Below are 19,608 nucleotides of genomic sequence, written 5' to 3' on the forward strand. Positions count from 1 at the left end.
GTTACGATCAAATCCGGTAGCTTTTGTTATTAAAATGATAAAACTTAACGAGGGTTAATTTTATATGACATTATCTTAAGTCTTACTAAAGATAATTGAGAAACAGGACGTGCACATTTTACCGAATTACACAGCGAAAAAAAAAATACGTAAGAATTATCAAACGGCCCTTTAACGCTTTATCCGTCAAAAAAATCAATTTACAAACGCATCCAGCGTAATTAATCGATGCTACTTAATTAAACTTTAAACGTTGAAATACATTTAAAGGGCTAAGAAAAATAAAAAGGCATCCGAACGGTGCGCGTTCATCATAAAACATAGGTAGCAATAAAATATATTCAAATAAAATGTTTGCTCGTAAAGAGAGTGACACGGGCAGTCGAGTGAAAAAGCGGTAAATCGCCATACGCATACTAGAGGAGCACGTCGCGCCGGCCGTCACCCGGGGAGCTCCGATAAACGTCACCTCGGAATGAAAAAGGAGAAGTGTATTAAATAATAATCGGTTACTGGCACGCTTGGACGCCAACTAGTACTGGGTTCCGTGTTATATTTTATCATTGAATTATTATAAAAAAAATATATTTGTAAAATTTTAAATATGAAACATGAGTTGTTTTTGTTTTAACGTTTTTCTTTTATAAAATATCGCATAAATACTCGTAACTGGACCCTAAAACTTCACCTGACATAAAATAGTACGAGAGAAAAAACAAATACGGCTACAAATTGAAGTGAGAAATGCGTTGTCGCTGCGGACGCCCCCCGCGAGGCCGGTCCACTCGCGTTATGGCCAGCATCTCAAAGGGTATCATTACAAGGTTTGATTAATACGCGAGTTCCTATCATTGGCATCGCGTCATAACGACAGTCGAGCCTCATAACTCTGCTAAATGAGCTCACTTCTCCACGCTCAGAACGAACGTGTATTTGCATACAATACATGGAACTACCAGTTCTTTACTTTTACCATTAGACCGCATTCCATTTCATCGCATCGACGTCTAACGGCAGCTGGTTTGGAGATGATTATTATTAATGTATTTAGTGTGTAAATGGCCTAAAAAGTATCATTAAACGTCGTCCTATCTTTTTAGCGGTTGCGCGTATAATTTTCACGGATGTACTGACATGGAAACTATGTTACAGATAATTATCATCAATCCTGATTGATTTACTTCTCGACATATAATTACGTAGTCACTAGTTACGTAAGATGTTTGTTCAAATTATAATAAAAATGATTTTTTAGTGTCTGTACCGACAAAGGAGACAAGTGGGTTGATCATAAATTTCATTATCTAGCAAAACAAACAGTCAGGTTTAAACTTAAGAAAATATTATGCATTACTATTGTCTGTCCACGACATCTCTTAGTAACCATACTTTCTCTTAAGCTTTATACTTAAACAATAATAAAATTATACGCCGTCATACAAACTTTATTTATTGCGTATTTACATAAAACATAAAAAAAAACAATCGCTACTCAACGAACTTAAACAATATTTTTTCACTGAATATTGAAATTATTTATTACAAAGTATCATAGTAAATTTACATGATTACTTTTAAAATCACAAGACGATATATTTATGATATAATTTGTACGCAACAAAGTAACTCCGAGCGGAATTGTAAAACGTTTACTACTTCTTGTCTAGTTAAAAGCATTCTATTTTGATGGGGAGTCGTAATACTTGCGGACTAGATGCAAAGTAACCACACTTAGTATTGGCATAAAAAGAATGATTGCAAATTGGCATGTTGACTCGGATATGAACCCCGTCTCTGTTATTACACGCCATCTGGTTCGCACAACGGTTTCCTCGCTCTACACGCTAATGATAAAGCAGCGAAATGCTTAAGCAGCCTTTGAAATTTTATGCGTTTATTAATACACATATTATCGAGTGTCTCATAAATACCGATGGATGTTATACGTGACTATGTTGGCATTTAATTTTGATATTAATGTAACTACTTAAGTTTAAATTACATTAAAATTACAATACCTATTTATAACTTTAGAAAATATTCACTTATTTTTTTATATCATATATATCTTTAAATTAATTCTGAACTACGCTAAGATGTTCCTGCTAGAAACCATTAAAAATATATATAGTCAGGTGAATTAAAACATAAAGTCACAGACCCCATCTTACTCCACAATATGATAAACATTATTTTGTAAGTGAAGGCAGTCAGTCTTAAATTGTTCGAAGGTTATTGATACACTAGAGGGCAGACGCACCGGTCGCTTCCGCCGGCTACCCCTCGCTCGTATACGATTGCCCTTATTATGACATAAAAATAATTCATGGCTCCTCTTACCACAAAGTAAATTAACCGCCTTTAATCATATTTGAATTACTTAATATGTTATACCGAGTTTACGATTCTAGATTTTTTATTTTATCTTACTAAATGATAATTAAGTTTTTAGTTAATAATTATTTTTATTAACGTTTTATCTTAAAGATTGTTATTACAAAACATTCAATTATGTAACAGATTGGCTTCATTTTTAACTCGAAACATTTTGAATAATAACTTCTCTTAATAAAGATAAAGAAATTCGGAAAGGATGAATTCTATAGTTATTCTGACCAGTCATTCGTTTAATTTATATTTTATAATTTTCGTGCAAAAAAATGAACGAATACGATGCTTTAAATCGTATGTGTAGTCGAGAAGATAAGATCTAAAGATAAAATGAAGTAAAGCATATCATCTTTTTGGCTAAATTTTATAAGAAGGCTTTTATTATTGAAGAAATTACCAGAAAGTTTATAAGAAATATCAGTTAATATTTCAAGAGCTTATGCAAAATATTTTGACTTTAAAACTTGCTCTTGTTAGTACTTATAATACCCAAGGTTAACAGTTCGTACTAAATCACTTTCTTCAACGTAACGTGACGAGTTATGGATGCCTTAAAAATTATGTAAATGATCACGGATACTCGGTATTGATTTATTTAATTATAGCGGATTTGAATCGAATTATGATTCAAATATTCTTCCACCTGTAGATGTAATTATTATGATTTATTACAATTATGTATTTACATAAACTTTCAACAGCGAAATCGCTGATGTTAATTTGATTTTTTACTTTATGTAAAATTTATACATTCTTGTCGACATGTACAAAAATGTTGTTGTGTTGTTTTTGTTGTTGGTGTCGTCGATATGCTACTTGTTTAAATGGTATTATAAAATCTATGTTGTTTTTTTTTAACATAAATTTGTTCTAGATTTTGTGTAATTTTAATAGAGACAAAACGTTTGAACATCTTTTAGTTACAACCCAGAAATCGCCCACCGCTGGGACAAATATCCTCCTGCTTAAATTATTCAGTCAAGCTGCTCCACTGTGGATATGTTTGGAAGAAAAACATGAATTATACATGTACGCATATATATCACGATGTTTTCCTTTACTTTTCAAATTATTTCGTGTATATTAAGTACGAGCAAATTAAGTGTTCCCAATTTGAATTCGCACACTCGCACAACTAACAACCATGTACTTTCTATTGTAATAACGTTCTTATTATTCGGTCTAAATATTATGCAAAATATAGTTCTACGTTCAAAGAATAAATAAATTGAAGAACATCACATTATAATCTATTCAATTATTTAAAAACTTCGAACATTCAAATTTTGTATTTGAATAAAAACGAAATTGAATAACAGAGTTGGTTTGATGGAGCGAGGTTACATTATAAGCCTTCGAAGGTTATGTTTTATAAAAAATATTATTGAAACCTAATCTCCTAAACAAAATCAACATTACCTCGTTATTGAGTTTATCTGGTAATCATTAATTATGATAGCCATCGTGGTGTCGTTGATGGCAATTATGTGAATGACGTAGGCTGTAGCTGCTGTACTCTAATGAGTACGGAGTACGGGAAACCGCACAGCGGGATACCTCCCAGCGAACATAAATTATAATTTATTAATTCAAATAACACTTTATACTATTCAAATTGTCTGTTTGTTTTATCCTTGCGCTAACGACGTGAATATCAGGTGTAATTAAAAACGCAAAGAGTTGAGAATTAATGTTAGTCGTTGTTCATTAACGAACGGGCGCTGAGTGTTTTATTGATTTTCATTGGACGATTTTAATAACGAACTCGCAGCGCGAACAATTTAGCGCTGACTTTTTATTATAAATGTTTTAATACATTTGAATATGAAACGTACAATAATCTATAAATGTTTCAAATTATTTTGAATCCTTTACAAATTAATTTGTTTTTTATGATTTGACATCTCAACATATGTATAGGCATGTATCTGTACCTATTATCTAGGGCTCATGAAACGATATCAATATAGTAGGTACTTAATATTTGACACATGAATAGGAATCCTCCCTCTTTCCTCTTGTTTTTGTTTAAAAATGTACCGTAAAAGTTTTAATATAAATCAGGTTATTGAACAATTTTGTTAGAAATATCATTCGCTCTATAATCTAATTAATAAAGGTCAATGACACAACCCTAATATGTAACTAACATCCTGAACGCAAACAAGCATATAAAATACAATGCCCATTTTAGTTACCTTCTACATATGGTGGTTAGAAAGAAACACCCCATGCAAGACAAATAAGGACACATCCACACAGTGCATAAGTCAAGCCCTGCCATTACCATTTTCCACAAGCTCGCTAACGACAGACGTTTGGCTAATCGCCAGCATCAGAGTCCATCGCCGTCCGAACGCGAAATATTTAATCAACACACGTAATTGGTATACTTTAAGAAAGGCAAACAACATTAATATTATATATTAAGCGAATTATAATTGCTTCCATTATTAGAATCTTTGTATAATATTAACATAATTATGGAATTCTTGAACCGTTTAATTATACCTATACATGTTGATATTAATTCAATAAATATATTATATTTATTACATGTCTTAATTCAAACTTAATTAATTGATTATGAATTTTTTGGAATAATTAAAACGCTCGAGTATATATCATCAGCGAGATAAACATTATTTATGTATTACGAATATCATTAAACGAAGCAAAATTAAATTATATATAAATGTATTGATTTCTTGTATGATAATGATTGATGAAATTAGTGCTTTTAATTTTATAATACAGTTATAATATGAGCAAACTATGTATATGTAAAGTTTAAAGAGTTGTTAGTAAAATATTTTATCAAACCATATATATTTAGTGATGGTAGGGCTCTCTGTAAGCCTGTCTGGGTAGGTACCACCTACTCATCAGTCATTCCACTTCGAGACATCAATATTTTGCTTTATTTCAGTTTGCAAGGTGAGGCGAACCAGAATAATTACGGACACAAGGAACATCTTAGTTCCCAAGGTTAGAGACGCATTGATGGTTTTAGAAAATGTTTCTTGAGATTCAATTTTGAGCTGAGATGGTCAATGATTTTTAATCGAAGATTACAATTAACTCTGGGGAAACCTGCACTCTCAGCTTTTTCTTCGAGAGGAGAGGCGACTTTCGAAACCTATTCGTAGTACGTATAATGGCTGTTATTTACTTTTACTATTTCCATTATTATTATTATTTATTTTATTCCTGGGACGTGATCCATTACGACCAAGTGAATAAAATTAGTTTTTTTTTTTGTATAAAAACACGTTTGATTCTTATAGTGAATGTACACTCTACTGAATGGTACCGAAGTCAGAACAAATAAAAAAAATATATAAAAATAAAGAGTTCGCGTAATCATTAATAAAGTCAAATAATTCGAAACGTTGTTAATTATAACATCGACCTTAAATTTCGTTATATGGTTTTAACAATTCTCATTATTTTAATAAACGGTTAAATAGCTACTCATAAATCATCACGAACGTTCGTCATTAGTATCGGCCGTATACTGAACCAGCAATTTCCATATTTTCATTAATTAAACGCGCACTGCGATGAACCTAAAATGACCGTGTTTTGAATATGAATTTTTATTATAGTTTGCTATGAATTAAAATTAAAAATAGATTAACGGTGGGCGCTACACATAGCACACAAGCCTCCACGTCGGTGTTGCCAGTCGGGGCTTGGCGGCGATTGAAGTGAGGTCCACAATCGCAAGCCGTCATCACCGCTTTTCGTGCGACCGTTCTCATGAATTGTAACACTGACCCGGATTCTGAAGCACGAAATAGGCTTTTAGTTAACCCTTAAACGGCATGCGACTTTTATTTATTAAATAATTTTCAACACTTTTAATAGCGCATGACATAGCCGCGAATATTGAATTAATTCTACGCAAAGTTTTCAATAAACTCTTTCATAGTCTCTCGTTATAAATTACATATGAATAGCTAACACAAATGTCGAAATATTACATCTCAAAGCTTATGTATTATTTATTCAACGATAATAGTGTAAAAAATATACAAACACTTTATTAAAAGAAGTCAAAGACTTAATCGTTATATCAGTTTTAATTAAGTATCTTGTTTTGTAAGAATGCTGTGTCGATCTTGCTTATTCATAAAAACGAATGTGTTTCAGTGGTTAAAATACATGTCGATGGAATTCAGTAGTAATTTCCGTATTATTTCGAAGCAAGTAATAAAATCGCGGCTCAATGATTAATTCGTCGGTTTCATGGAGTTTTTGTTCCACAATTAGGCGCGATCCGACACGCATGCCAGTATTGCGTGGCCAATACATTGTTATCGCGTATTAACGATTGACCCACGCTACTTCCGGATAAAATAATTAATTGCTCATGACGCTGTTTATCTATAACTTTTATAACAAAACGAATTTATATAGTATCTTGCCTTAACTCGTATAGCTACTGATATTGTGCGTCCTTATTGTTGTGGTATATGATTACAATAAAAAGTTAGTTTAAATAGTGTAATCAGTGCGTATCAAAGAGCGTTATTGCATTGTACAAAGAAAGCAAGGTTATGATATGTATAACTTCGCGTTATGGGAAAGCCAATTAAAGCTAGACGCGTTTTTCGTCGGAGTCAGTCCATCCATCATACAGCCACGCCCAGCCTGTTCCATTCCGCTGCTCTCTCGTCCCTCATTCTATTCCACTGACCAAGGTGATTTCTATAATTAAATTACAGACGGACAGATAGTCATTTGAACATTTTTATTTCAAGAATAAACAAAAAGCGACAAATATTTCATTTGTGGTAACATTTTACTTCAAAAGTTAGTGATCACTCGTAGAGATAAAAACAGTAAATATAAATATTTGACATATAACGAAAGAACCAACGGAGATATGAAATATGTTCTGACATTACTTTATGCAATGGTTTAAATAGCCGTTCTGCGATAGAATCAATACGCGTGTCAATTCGGAAGTAAATAACATCCAGTAAAAGAAGAGGAATGTTTTTCTTTAGTGCGGTAGCGAGGGGGTTCACGTTAAATTGGTCGTTGTGTGACATTTTGCATCGGCACCTGCGACGCGGAGGCAAGAAGCCGTGAGCCGGCTGTCGCTCGGCGACATGTGCGACTAATTTGTTGGCAACAACGCACTCATTACACTGTCCCCGACGCCCGAGGTGTCGCTGAGACCGGCAATTTCACTCGTAATTCTATAAAATTGCCACACGCATAAGGAAGTCGTACGCGAGTCATCTCAGAAAACGTGTCACCGTTTATAATAAAATAATCTTATGTCAGCGTTACCTACTCATTACAATTGAAAAATTATTAAACTAATAAGATTGCTTTTACTTTTACTATTCATGCATTATTTTTATTATTTTACAACGCATGTCATTACAATTTTAAGTATTGTTTATTTTCATATTGTACTTAAATTATTTCACGAATATTCTAAATAGGTTACTGACCTGTCCATTTTTGTCCATCTCGTTGTTGGTGAGCTTGACTTTCTCGAAGGAGACGACCTGCTTCCTTAGTTGGTCGCCGGAGAAGGGCGAGTCGGGATGCGGGTAGAGGCGCGCGGGGGCGGGCGGGTCCGCCTTGCCCGCCACCAGCCACGACGAGCGGTGGTACGCGTAGCGGTAGCGCTTGCCGTCCACCGGCACCACGTCCAGCAACACCGCGTATCTCGCCTCCGCGCGGCACCCCGCGAACGACACGCGAACAGTCGGGAACATGCGTCTGTATAAAAAAAAACAACAAATATTTAACTTTATATACAATCTATTGATTATTATCTTTGACAAATTAGTCATGGGAAATACGTGCTTTACAAATTTGTATACGAGCCACAGATATAATTCCTGAGAATTTTAATTATGGAAATAAAGTTTATGAGTATCAAAAATATTTAACGTACAAGCACCGTTCCGTTTTTTTTATAATTTTGTAATTAAAGCTTGTGCTGAATATGTGAGTAACATTAGGTGGGTTGGTTCATTATGAATAATTTTATGTTTAAAATAATAAAATTAAAAGTAACATGAAACCGAAAACTTTAATGTTTTACAACACAAAGATATCGAAACATAAAACACATTTTAGGACCTTCAAGCGAACTTCTTTTTGTTTACGTTTCTGGACCCTGTGCACTAATGACCTCGTAAGGCCGCGACGAGCAGAAATCTAAATTAGACATTAAGATACAAAAAACCTTATAATCCCCGAAAGTGTTTTACGAAACCGAAACACATGCCCTCAATAAAAAAAAGATGATTAATGTGCATTAACAAAAAACTGCCAGAGATCCGGCCACGGACGGTGACTTGTATAATTACAGGGTGAAACGCGAACTAGGAAATCAAACAAATATGATGTATTCGATTTTAATGCACCCCTAAATGGGCCGAAGCGCTTCCTGCCGGCCGGAGGCGATAACATCTCACCGCTACTTATTTATAACGTAACCTTTCCTAATACCTTTTTTTTCTATGTCTAAACGGCACTTTTATAATTTTGAAGGCTAAACAAGTAGTTACAGATAAGATAACATCCGACAATTTGTTCATCGGCCCTAACACGATCGGACGTTCGCCTCGCTCGTCGTTTCTATTAACTTCTCAAACATTATAAACGATGGATAAGTCGATGGTATCGTTCGAGGTTTACGATGAAATTTCTAGTGTGTAATATAAAATGCAGGAGTGAAAGAAAGAATTATTGGCGGTCATAAAACACGGGTGCGGTGTCAACCTCCCAATAAGTGTAATAATAAATGCGAGAAACCTATAAAATCCTCGCAGCCAGAACCCTAGCCCGACGATAAAGCGCCGTGCATTGAAGATCTCGGTCGAGGTAAGCACTGGTCATAAATAAATCGTATTAAGGTGTGTTTTGAACGGTTATTCGGTATCGGTGGTGCAGGATCTCTCATCGCATCGGACAATAAGTCGCTGTCAGGCGCATTTATGAGCGTGTCGTTAGGGCGATGTCGCGATGTCTCGCCCGAGAGGACGTCACTGCACGCCACCCAACGTGGCGAGTAATGATCTGTATACATCACAGTTACGACCAATCTGCGATTTTGCACTCGAAACATAGACTTGCCATGCGATTTCAAAGTTTTTATTCGTTTTCTAAATTTGAATTCATCGTTAAATAATAACAATTAATAACATGTATATCTTCTATGTAGAATAAATATATTTGAACATAAAGTAACAAAATAAAGAACTGATTTTGACACTTCAATAACCTTCCTAAGGATGTAGAATGTCACAAGGCATATATTTGTGATTACAGTGTCAGTCACGGCGTTCATACTGGTTAACGTTACTATTAGGAGGACAAAACGGAGCAAACGATTTCTACCCAGACAAGCCTACCAAATAACTCGCACTTTAGAACAAATTAATAAAATCTTAACAGGTAAACTAAATAATCACTCGTTTAATATTAATATGTTACATGAGTTAATTTTTTTGTTTTGCGCTATATACGAAAAGATACTATTAAATATAAGATATGTATCACATATAAGAACTGGCTCAGACGTATTCTATTTTTTATATATAGTTAATATTGTTATTATAGATAGATAGTTTTTAAACTTATAGGATAAGTTTTTATATAAATATAAACGCACTCGCAAAAGTGAAAGAATATTTCGAATGTGTATTGAGAACGTGTCATAAAAATTCTTGCGAAAGTATTATTTTCTAGTCGTTAATTTTAAAACGCAATTAAAGAGAACGATAGATAAAGGTTGCAATTTGATGTAAGTGCGACATTTCACGAACGGAGTTAGAACCAGAACAATAAAAGTAGCCATTGCTATACATTATTTGCAATAACATTACCGTCTGCGAAATCGACTTCGTATGAAATTAACATGGACTTGTTAAAATAAATGTAATAAATGTTTATATTCACTGAAACATCTGGTGATTAAATTTACAACGATGTCTTGTGCGAGCGTCGAGTTGCTGACGATCATTTTGTTACAACTATATGTAAATAGTTGTAACAAAATTACTCTGATAAACTTTTTGTCAAAATATATAATAAATATTGTATGAGCCGTGCAAACGACTTCGTGCACATTTGAATTTAACAATAAAACTATTGTCTAGGTCGCAGAATTAACTATAACTACGCACGGTACTGTACAGTATTTGAACATTGCAGCGTTACTTTATTATTATTTTGTATACAATTCTAAAAAAAAGTGTAGCTTAATTTACACCTTATTACATCAGCTATCTGTCAGTGAAATTCCCGTGAAAATCAGTCAAACCGTTTCAGAGATTAGCCGGAACAAACAGATAGGCGGACAAAAATTGTAAAGAATTTCATTTTGCTATATGTATAAATAATCTATTATAAGCGATTACACTTTTTAATATAAGGAATACTTAATAATACATAATAGTAATACATAAATATTTATGAGAGTCGAGATGGCCCAGTGGTTAGAACGCGTGCATCTTAACCGATGGTTGCGGGTTCAAACCCAGGCAAGCACCGCTGATTCATGTGCTTAATTTGTGTTTATAATTCATCTCGTGCTCGGCGGTAAAGGAAAACATCGTGAGGATACCTGCATGTGTCTAATTTCATCAACATTCTGCCACATGTGCATTCCACCAACCCGCATTGGAACAGCGTGGTGGAATATGTTCCAAACCCTCTCCTTAATGGAAGAGGAGATCTTATCTCAGCAGTGGGAAATGTACAGGCTTTAATTTACTTTACTTTAAATATTTATGTTGGTACACCAAGGTTCACCATTTGCAGATTAGTGAAGAGAAGAGAATGTCTTTAATTAAAAGTAATACATTAAAAGTTTTTTTTTTACCGTACCGTGTGATATTTACGAATTTACGATCAATATAATCATTGTTAGGAAACCTACATCTGTTGAAATAAGCCGTGTAATATTATTTAAGTACTCTAGTCCTCAATAATGCATATTGGTAGAAAATGTTTGAATTATACTACAAATAAATTAATTGATTCGATGCAGTATTTTTAATTTTCTTCTAAAAAGTACTAACGAATAACAATAAATATAATATGATACTGTTTATAAATTGAACCGGTCTTAAATTTAAATTCATAAAACAGTTCAGATGAAATCACCATAAACTCGTAATGTGTCTGTCATTAGTAAAAATCTAATAATTATATTTACTGTTACGACTATTTTAATTTTCATAGCTGTGAGTTTTATGTACACGTGTATTCCACCAATCCGCATTGGAACAGTGTGGTGGAATATGTTCCAAACCTTCTTCTCAAAGGGAGAGAATTCTTTAGCCCAGCAGTGGGAAATTTATAGACTGTTGTTGTTGTTGACTTTTATGTTCACTTACATAATATTAAAAGTTAAGATGACGAAGTGGGTAGAAGCAATGTGCCTCAATCTACGATTGCGCCTCTAAATACAACACAATTCTTTAGCGTGCCAAATTTTGTTTGCATTTAGTATTTTTTTGGATAAAAATACCGTTAGGAAAACGACACATTTCAGTGTTCTATAACAGTATACGAGATAAATTAATAACACAAATTTAGCACTTTTTCAAACATATACTACCCAGCGGTGGTTTCCTAGAGGAACATTGCCTTCTAAACCATGTCTATTCAACAGTAGGTATCAAATGTGTTTACGAGTATATGATGACCAATGCGACTGAAGGCGTTGTAGGTATATTTCATAATCTTAATTTTATGTAAACAAAATTCGTATAAAATATAATTTGCGGTAGGTGACCGCAATTTTGTAACAAGATACACATGAAGAATGCATTTACAAATACAAATTATGGCGACCACTTCCGGAGAAAGGTGCGAATTTACGTTTATTCCAGCGTTATGGCTTACACAGTCATTTTTTTGTGTACATAAATTTAGACCACGAAAGGTAAACAAAGCGGTTAGCAAAAAAAATATTTAAAAAAATATAAAACATTAATTGATAATCTAAGTTATCGTATATAAAGCGTTAGACTTACTCGTGGAAGGAAAACACCTTTCATAAGCGACAAGCAGTCTCACAATTTTCTTTATATTTATACTAGTTGCCTGCCTCGGATTCGCTCGGTTTTGAAGTTGGTCGTCGTGTGTTAGGCAGAAAAGTAGCCTATGTCCGTTCTTGGAGTTCAAGTTTGTTTCATAGCAAATTTCGTCAGATCGGTTCATTGGTTTGGCAGTTAAAGAACGACAATAAAGTATATAATAGATTAAAAGTATAACCTAACTTATTACAATTGAAAGTCAATTAACTTTGTTTTGAAGTCTGTCATTTATGAATTGAAAAGGTTGTAGAAACAAATCAACATTACAGTCGAACACACTGGAATGTTTTATTTTTTATTGTAATCTTACATTCATATTCTGTAAACGTAAAAAGTTATTATTGCATAGTTAACAAAACCATATTAAGATGCTAAATAATTACGTATATTTTCCGCTAGTTGCAGTCGAACGTAACAAGATTAATGCGACTCGTGTGTGAGTTCTCGACCTTTAACACAGGCACGCATTAAATAAATATAAAATTCATGGACTCTATCAAGTCGACTAGTTATATTTGTTATTGTAATTGTCAGTAATTTTTCTTTTTTTTTCTTTTATACATTTTACGGACAGTTTAGGGCACTCATACATACGAATGTGTATGTTGTTTGTGTGTTTTTCTTCCCATGGGATGGGAATCTTTTCGTTTTGGAACAAAAAAGCTGGGTGTAGCTGCATTTGTTTTGATGCTTTAATTTATAGCGATACATTTTATTTTGTTAACAACAAATTTATAAACAAGCTTATCATCGAGAAGATTTAAACTTGCCCGTTTATTATATAATTTCAATAAAGATTCCTTTTTTTGTGTTCGCAATAAAATTATTGTATGTAAAATATATATACAAAATATTCTCTATATTTTCGGTGTCAGTATTTGAGTAATTTACGTAGTTATCTTCAAGGTTTAAGTTAGCATGTCTCTATCATTCGAACGTATTTATATTTACGCAAGACAATTATTTAAACACCTCTATTACACCGTAGTTGTTGAATCAACTTTACGAGACAAACTATTAGTTTTAAGTATTGAAGTGTGATTAAATATTGCATATAGTTTATTCATTAATTATAATAGACTCCGCGATAACAATGTTCGAACGTCGCTTACGATATTAGAGGCTTGACTGGTTTCCATGAAATGTCATCCAGTCGACAACTCGCGTGCAACTCGATCCTCCGCCAACTTTATGAGTTCTCGATTTACAGCCAATAATTATATGATAACACACTATATTTTAACATAATTATATTAATGAGTCTATAGGAATACCGTTGCGAGTTTTAAATTGTGAGGATGAATGAAGTTTTGAATGTAATTCGCAAATGTTTTAGTGTAATGGAGAATAGGGAATTAGAGTCGGATTGACGCGTGGCTGTCGGCTGAGTGTCGCTCACGCGTCTCGTTACGTCGGCAGCTCGCCACGCGACTGATCGCCTAATCACACAAAGCATCCTTAACGAATCTACTATTACCGATACATGTACTTGAACATGACGATCTAATAATGAAATACCATTCGTCACTTCTATGTAAAAACAGGATTACACATCAACTCTACCTAATATTAAAATAAAGATAAATAGTCACTTGTTTTGTGTACAAACCTAAGGCGATGAAGCATCACAAATCTAAACAAACATAATAAAATTCAAATAAAGCTAAAAAGTTAAAAGAACAAAAAATGAAGGGTATTTCAAAACGGTCCAAATTGGCAGCTGATGAAGTTAGCTCGAAATCATCCCGACAGTATTGCCTCCAACTCGGGAGCATCACGCGAACTGTCATCTGTCAGACCTTAATATTAATTTCCGTGCAAAATTATACAAATTGACATTTGACGTGTTTTGTCGTCTCCTGGGTAATCGAGCGAAATGGACCTCTCGTTTTATTACTTTTGTAAAGAGGGTCGTTATCTTTTCGTACCCGTTTATGATATTTTCAACAATTGGTTATTCTTAAATCGCATTAAATTTTGTAGGTTCGGAGTGAGGCAGAAAACAAGTAAAGTCTGGCTAAAGTTTTTGGTAAGGTATTAAATACATTAAATAGTCTTTACAAAATCAAAATCTCTCATTCATTTCAAGTCGTCGTTCTAATATCAAAATGTAAACAGATTATAAATTTACTTTACTTTACTTACTAAATTAAAATAAGCTAATTTCAAAAAGCCGCTACATATGCATGAATTCATTTACCACATGCTAGATGAATCATAAACACAAATTAAGCAAGTACAATCAGCAATATATTTGTTATTTTATTATTATTCTTAGGGTTAATTAGGAGGCATGTGTAACGTACTTAAAAAAAAATTGATAGGAAACATAATGTATACATATTATACGCAATAGATGGGAATATGTCCCATCAACAAAAGATCGCATAAGGTCACTCCTGCGCAAAAATTAAAAGTTCACGATGTACGTACATGAAAAATAATGGAGACATAAATATTGTGAAAATTGACGTTTAGTTAATGACCTCAACATCAACACAACGTGTGTGAAGTAGCGACGCCGCGGGGCGCCTCGGGGGCCAGCGCTTGCCTAATTAAAAATTCCTCTTTGCATTTCTTGTTAGTTTGTAGTTATGCGAGATATGTTTGATTATTTAATACCACTAATGTACAGGCAGTAATTGTAAATTAAGTCTTAACCGGATGCCTTCAACACGTTATTTATGAAACAGCTGGTAAGCCTCTCCTCAACTACTAACCTAGAATTATATAAAAAAAAAATTAAATTAATCCGTCGATACGTATAAGTCCACTCGGCTTAATAATAATTAAGTACGCGCGTTTTGTTGCGAAATATTATTTGTATTATAAGATAATTATAGACGTGGGAATGACTTTAATTCGTTTTTAAATAAACTTTCATTTTTGTAATACATATAAGTATATCAAATTATTATACTACAGAACTACAGTTTACTGGTTTCATTTTGGTTTGAGTTGCGATTAAGTCAAAAATTTAAAACTGTAATATAATTGTGATATAATTTATGATATTGAACTGTTTTTATGAAATGGTCTTCAGTGCTTTGTTTTGATATTATAAAGCACTTCGCGTTCTGCGTTATCTTTTATCATGAATATTTGCACCTAATACCACTTATACCTAGTACCCTGTATACTATGATATAAAATTGAGTGTTTTTTCCCTTTTATACCTTCAGATGAAAAGTAATATAATGCTTTAAATTAACTCGTAAATTGATAGTTACTTCTCTGCTCACTTCAATTATTTTACAATGTAAGCTACTCGTTTTATAACTACATAAAATAAAGATAAAGATTAACAACATTTAATTGCGAACGATATCTACTAAACATTTTGCTTTGTTTTAGTTGAAGCCTTTTTATGTGGAACGGTTCTATGCGTAATGTAAAAACGATCTTACTTTTTATACAGTGCATGGATGTGGTTATTTATTACAATTTTAATAAATTAATACAACTTTTAGCTTGCTTTTATTTTTTTTACAGCAATGACGAAACCATTTCCCGCCGAAACACTTAATCAACTCAAAGATAATATGAAATAGCAGCCGATAGTTGCAAACTTGACTATATTTATTTAGATTTGAAGTCTTTATAGTATATATTTATTTAGAATATATGTATCTTTGCACAACATTTATTATCTGATATATTATTTTAAGACAAAATTAACGAAATAGGTTCAATAATTTTCTGATACCTTCTTGTATACTATTAGTTCTTGTATGTCCAACAGTAAGTGCGTCACATTACGTATGTCAATGAATGAATGAACGAACGAGACATGCTGTATGCAATGACTTGCATCACATTTTTTTGTGAATGAGATTGTGAGCTGTGTGTTCGGCCTGCATAGTTTGAATTAAAGCGTTCATAATCACTTTTAATTTTTATTTAGCAAAATATAAGTCAAACTTACGAATAATGATTTTATGCGTATACACCTAAATTAGCGACCAGAAATACTATCATATTTTTGAGTAGGTAAAATATTTTTGGCGCAATAAGGTTTCATACAAATCACTGAGGCGCTTGTGAAACTGACACTACCTAAACAAACTATTTACATACAACAAAATTTAACACGATAAATATAAAGGTTTGAGATATTTTTTCCGAGATGATCACGATAGTGTAAATAGATAACAAGTATTGCAACGTACATATTAAAATAATTAAGTAATTAAAGCCTATGTTAGTACAATCAGTAGACAGACGTATGAGTAATTAATAAGTACATAATTATTATTGTTAAAGTAGAAGGTGCATTTAATTACTTTCTCGTTGCGCAATAGCGATGCGCGTTAACAAGTATTAACAATTAGCGACAACTCGGTCGTCGTTTACGAAACATCTTGAATAAAATTTCAATTCGTAACGAAATTAATTGGCACACTGATCTCATTAGTACTCATAAATTAATATTTTTAATATGAATATTTTGGCTTAATGTTAAATATTAAAGAGCCATAATAAAACAGTTAAAATTAACAAGGTGCTGTTTTTATCGGCGGAATCTGGCTCTGTTTATGAGGTTTCCGGCCCGCTCGGTGCCCGCTCCTCGTAAACCCTAACGCGCAGCTATTGTTAATATGCAACATTCGACATAAAATATGGCGGTTACGTCAAATTTTGACGGCTCGCCTTTAAACAAAACCGTTGTTAGATATGAATCAAAATTTGTAAAGCGTCCAATTACGAACATAAAATTTGTCAGATTAAGATAATTAAAAAACTTCGGACATTTTTATATTCTTAAATTATCCGAAACGCCCAAATTGTAAACGAGATAAAACATCGTAATAAAAATATATATATGACAAGATAAAGTAATGAAAAATAACAATAAAATCTAGTCACATAATCAAACATTCATTAGCCACGAAGAAATTCATATTTTGAAATGAATAAACAATAAAAAGCGTAATAAATACAATCTCAGCACTTAATATCAAGAGAAAAAACTATATAAGATTGCAATCAACTTTACCCTACATGCGCACCCAACGAGCGAGTAAAACGGTTTCACTGCAGTAAGAAATTTCAACACGCAAGATAAACAATCAACGTGAAGAAAAAGACAATTAACTATAAAACTTCTCGTGCTCACGATCGATTCGCATACGCAATTACACTGCTTAAGCTTAGCGCATACACTTGCCGAGTCGACTGCAGATAAAACAAGGAAATGTGAACAAAACGCGTATCAATCTCGGACGTTTTACTCAAATTGACGTCTGATTTTACCTTTCTAATATTCTCACACATCACTAACTATACTAATCCCAATATAAATAGGTAATAGCTTAGGCTTAATTAATACAATAAAAGCGAAACTTTTATTAAATTTAAATTTCATGTTCGTACTAGAAAGAAAACATTTGTCATGATGGGAATGGAAATTATATATTTTTACTTGAAGAGCAGCTGCATTTAAATATGCCCCGCTTAACAAAACTAAATGAATATAAAATTAGTCTGTTGTAAGATTTTTTTGGCAAATACAGCAAATTTGCAAATAAGTCAAATTATTTATAGCACAAGTGGACAAGTTTGAGCACAGATTTATCTTTCAATTATAAAATAATTGATATTCATGAAGATTATTTAGACAATGTACATCTTCCTATAAAGTCGAAACAGTGAATTCAATGAATGAATGTTTCAACGGCGGACTAATTTAGAAAATCATTTCATGTAATTTAACTTAGTAGGATAATATGTATCATAATATAAAATGTTACTAAAAAATTCACGGTGAACCTAATTCATAGAAACAAATTCGAAACTCACATCTGGAAATGTCAGAAAGACATAGACAATAATTATTATGGTAGTTAAAGGATGCTCGATATGAGGTATCATTGAATGTCATTTTATTCAAGTGAGATTTATAGAATAGTACTGCGAATCGCTATTCCTTTTTTGAATTTATGGATTTAAGACCTTTTCGACTCGGACTTTGAATTATAAAGATTCGATTTTAAGCAACCCATATAAACACTACACACATAGATATAGGAAACTGACGTGTAACAACAATTCATCAAGGTAAGTACATATATCAATGACAATGGAGATACAGAAACGCACAACACGCACGACATGACCTACCACTAGTTGCTAGAGCTGGGATAGCTCGCGTTTTAAGAGTTCGTCATCAAATGTTAGGTATAAAAAAGTAACTTTGAGTTCAAACTTGCTTCCAAATTTCACCAAATTTGTATCAGTGGATTGACCAATAGACATTACTTTCGCATTTATAATATAAGACTTAAATATAAAAAAACTTTAATATATCGTTGATTCACTTATTATCTACAATTATTACATCATATGTTTTGATTGTGAATTCATTACGGGAAACGGCAAAGTTAATTATGATAAGTAAGATGCTCGTATTAAAAGCCGCAGAGAGATTTGGAACAGTCGATGATTGAATTGATCGTGTCGAATGCACAACTGCCGGAAGCGATTCGACATAACCAAATGTTCAATCGCCGATATAAACGGTTGTTTAACTTACTAACGTCAATGTAATGTGATTAATATTTTCCCTTTTTTTCCTAGCGATCGTTCAATCTGCACTTGTTTTGTTTTAATTGGGAATTCTGTTTGTATTCGTGCCGCATCGACTCGTCTGAGAATCGAGAAATATAATATATGATATCCTCCTGATCGATTTCGGCTACAGAGGCCATTCTCAAGGGATTTTGCTCAGGTCATATATAGTGAAGAATCAAAAATATCTGCTGTCTCACTCTCTTAAGCCGATGGTATGTTTTATCAGACAGGACGGGTAAGAGTTCATATGCGATTTATAAAAACATACAGAAATGAGTTACATTTATTTATTTCAGTTGAATTAGAATCACTTATCCTACTTAGTCAATTTACATGTGAATTAGTTGGTTGGACAGTTAATGGTTTGGATTCAGATAGAGAAAATCTTCCATAATCTACAGATAATTACGAAGAGTATTTAAAAGTGTGTTTGCAAAAATGCGTTTTCACTATAAATATATATTTTTTTTAAAGTCATATGTCTAGTTAACGCTGACATGCATTTCCTCTCCAATTTTATTGTAAACAATGACATATCTCTTACGGCTTACCCGACACTTGATAA

At 32.9% G+C, this 19,608-nt stretch overlaps 1 protein-coding gene across 1 annotated transcript in view; it reads right to left on the reverse strand.

Moving 5' to 3' along the window:
* LOC124531439 (T-box protein H15-like) overlaps nucleotides 1–19,608 on the reverse strand; it is a 62,676-nt gene that overhangs the window by 16,623 nt on the left and 26,445 nt on the right. The window contains exon 4 of the mRNA XM_047106023.1: nucleotides 7,863–8,136. Within this exon, the coding sequence (XP_046961979.1) occupies nucleotides 7,863–8,136 (274 nt within the window). The remainder of the gene's footprint in view (nucleotides 1–7,862; nucleotides 8,137–19,608) is intronic.

This window comes from Vanessa cardui, chromosome 7 (genome assembly GCF_905220365.1).
Source record: "Vanessa cardui chromosome 7, ilVanCard2.1, whole genome shotgun sequence".
Lineage (NCBI taxonomy): Eukaryota > Metazoa > Arthropoda > Insecta > Lepidoptera > Nymphalidae > Vanessa > Vanessa cardui.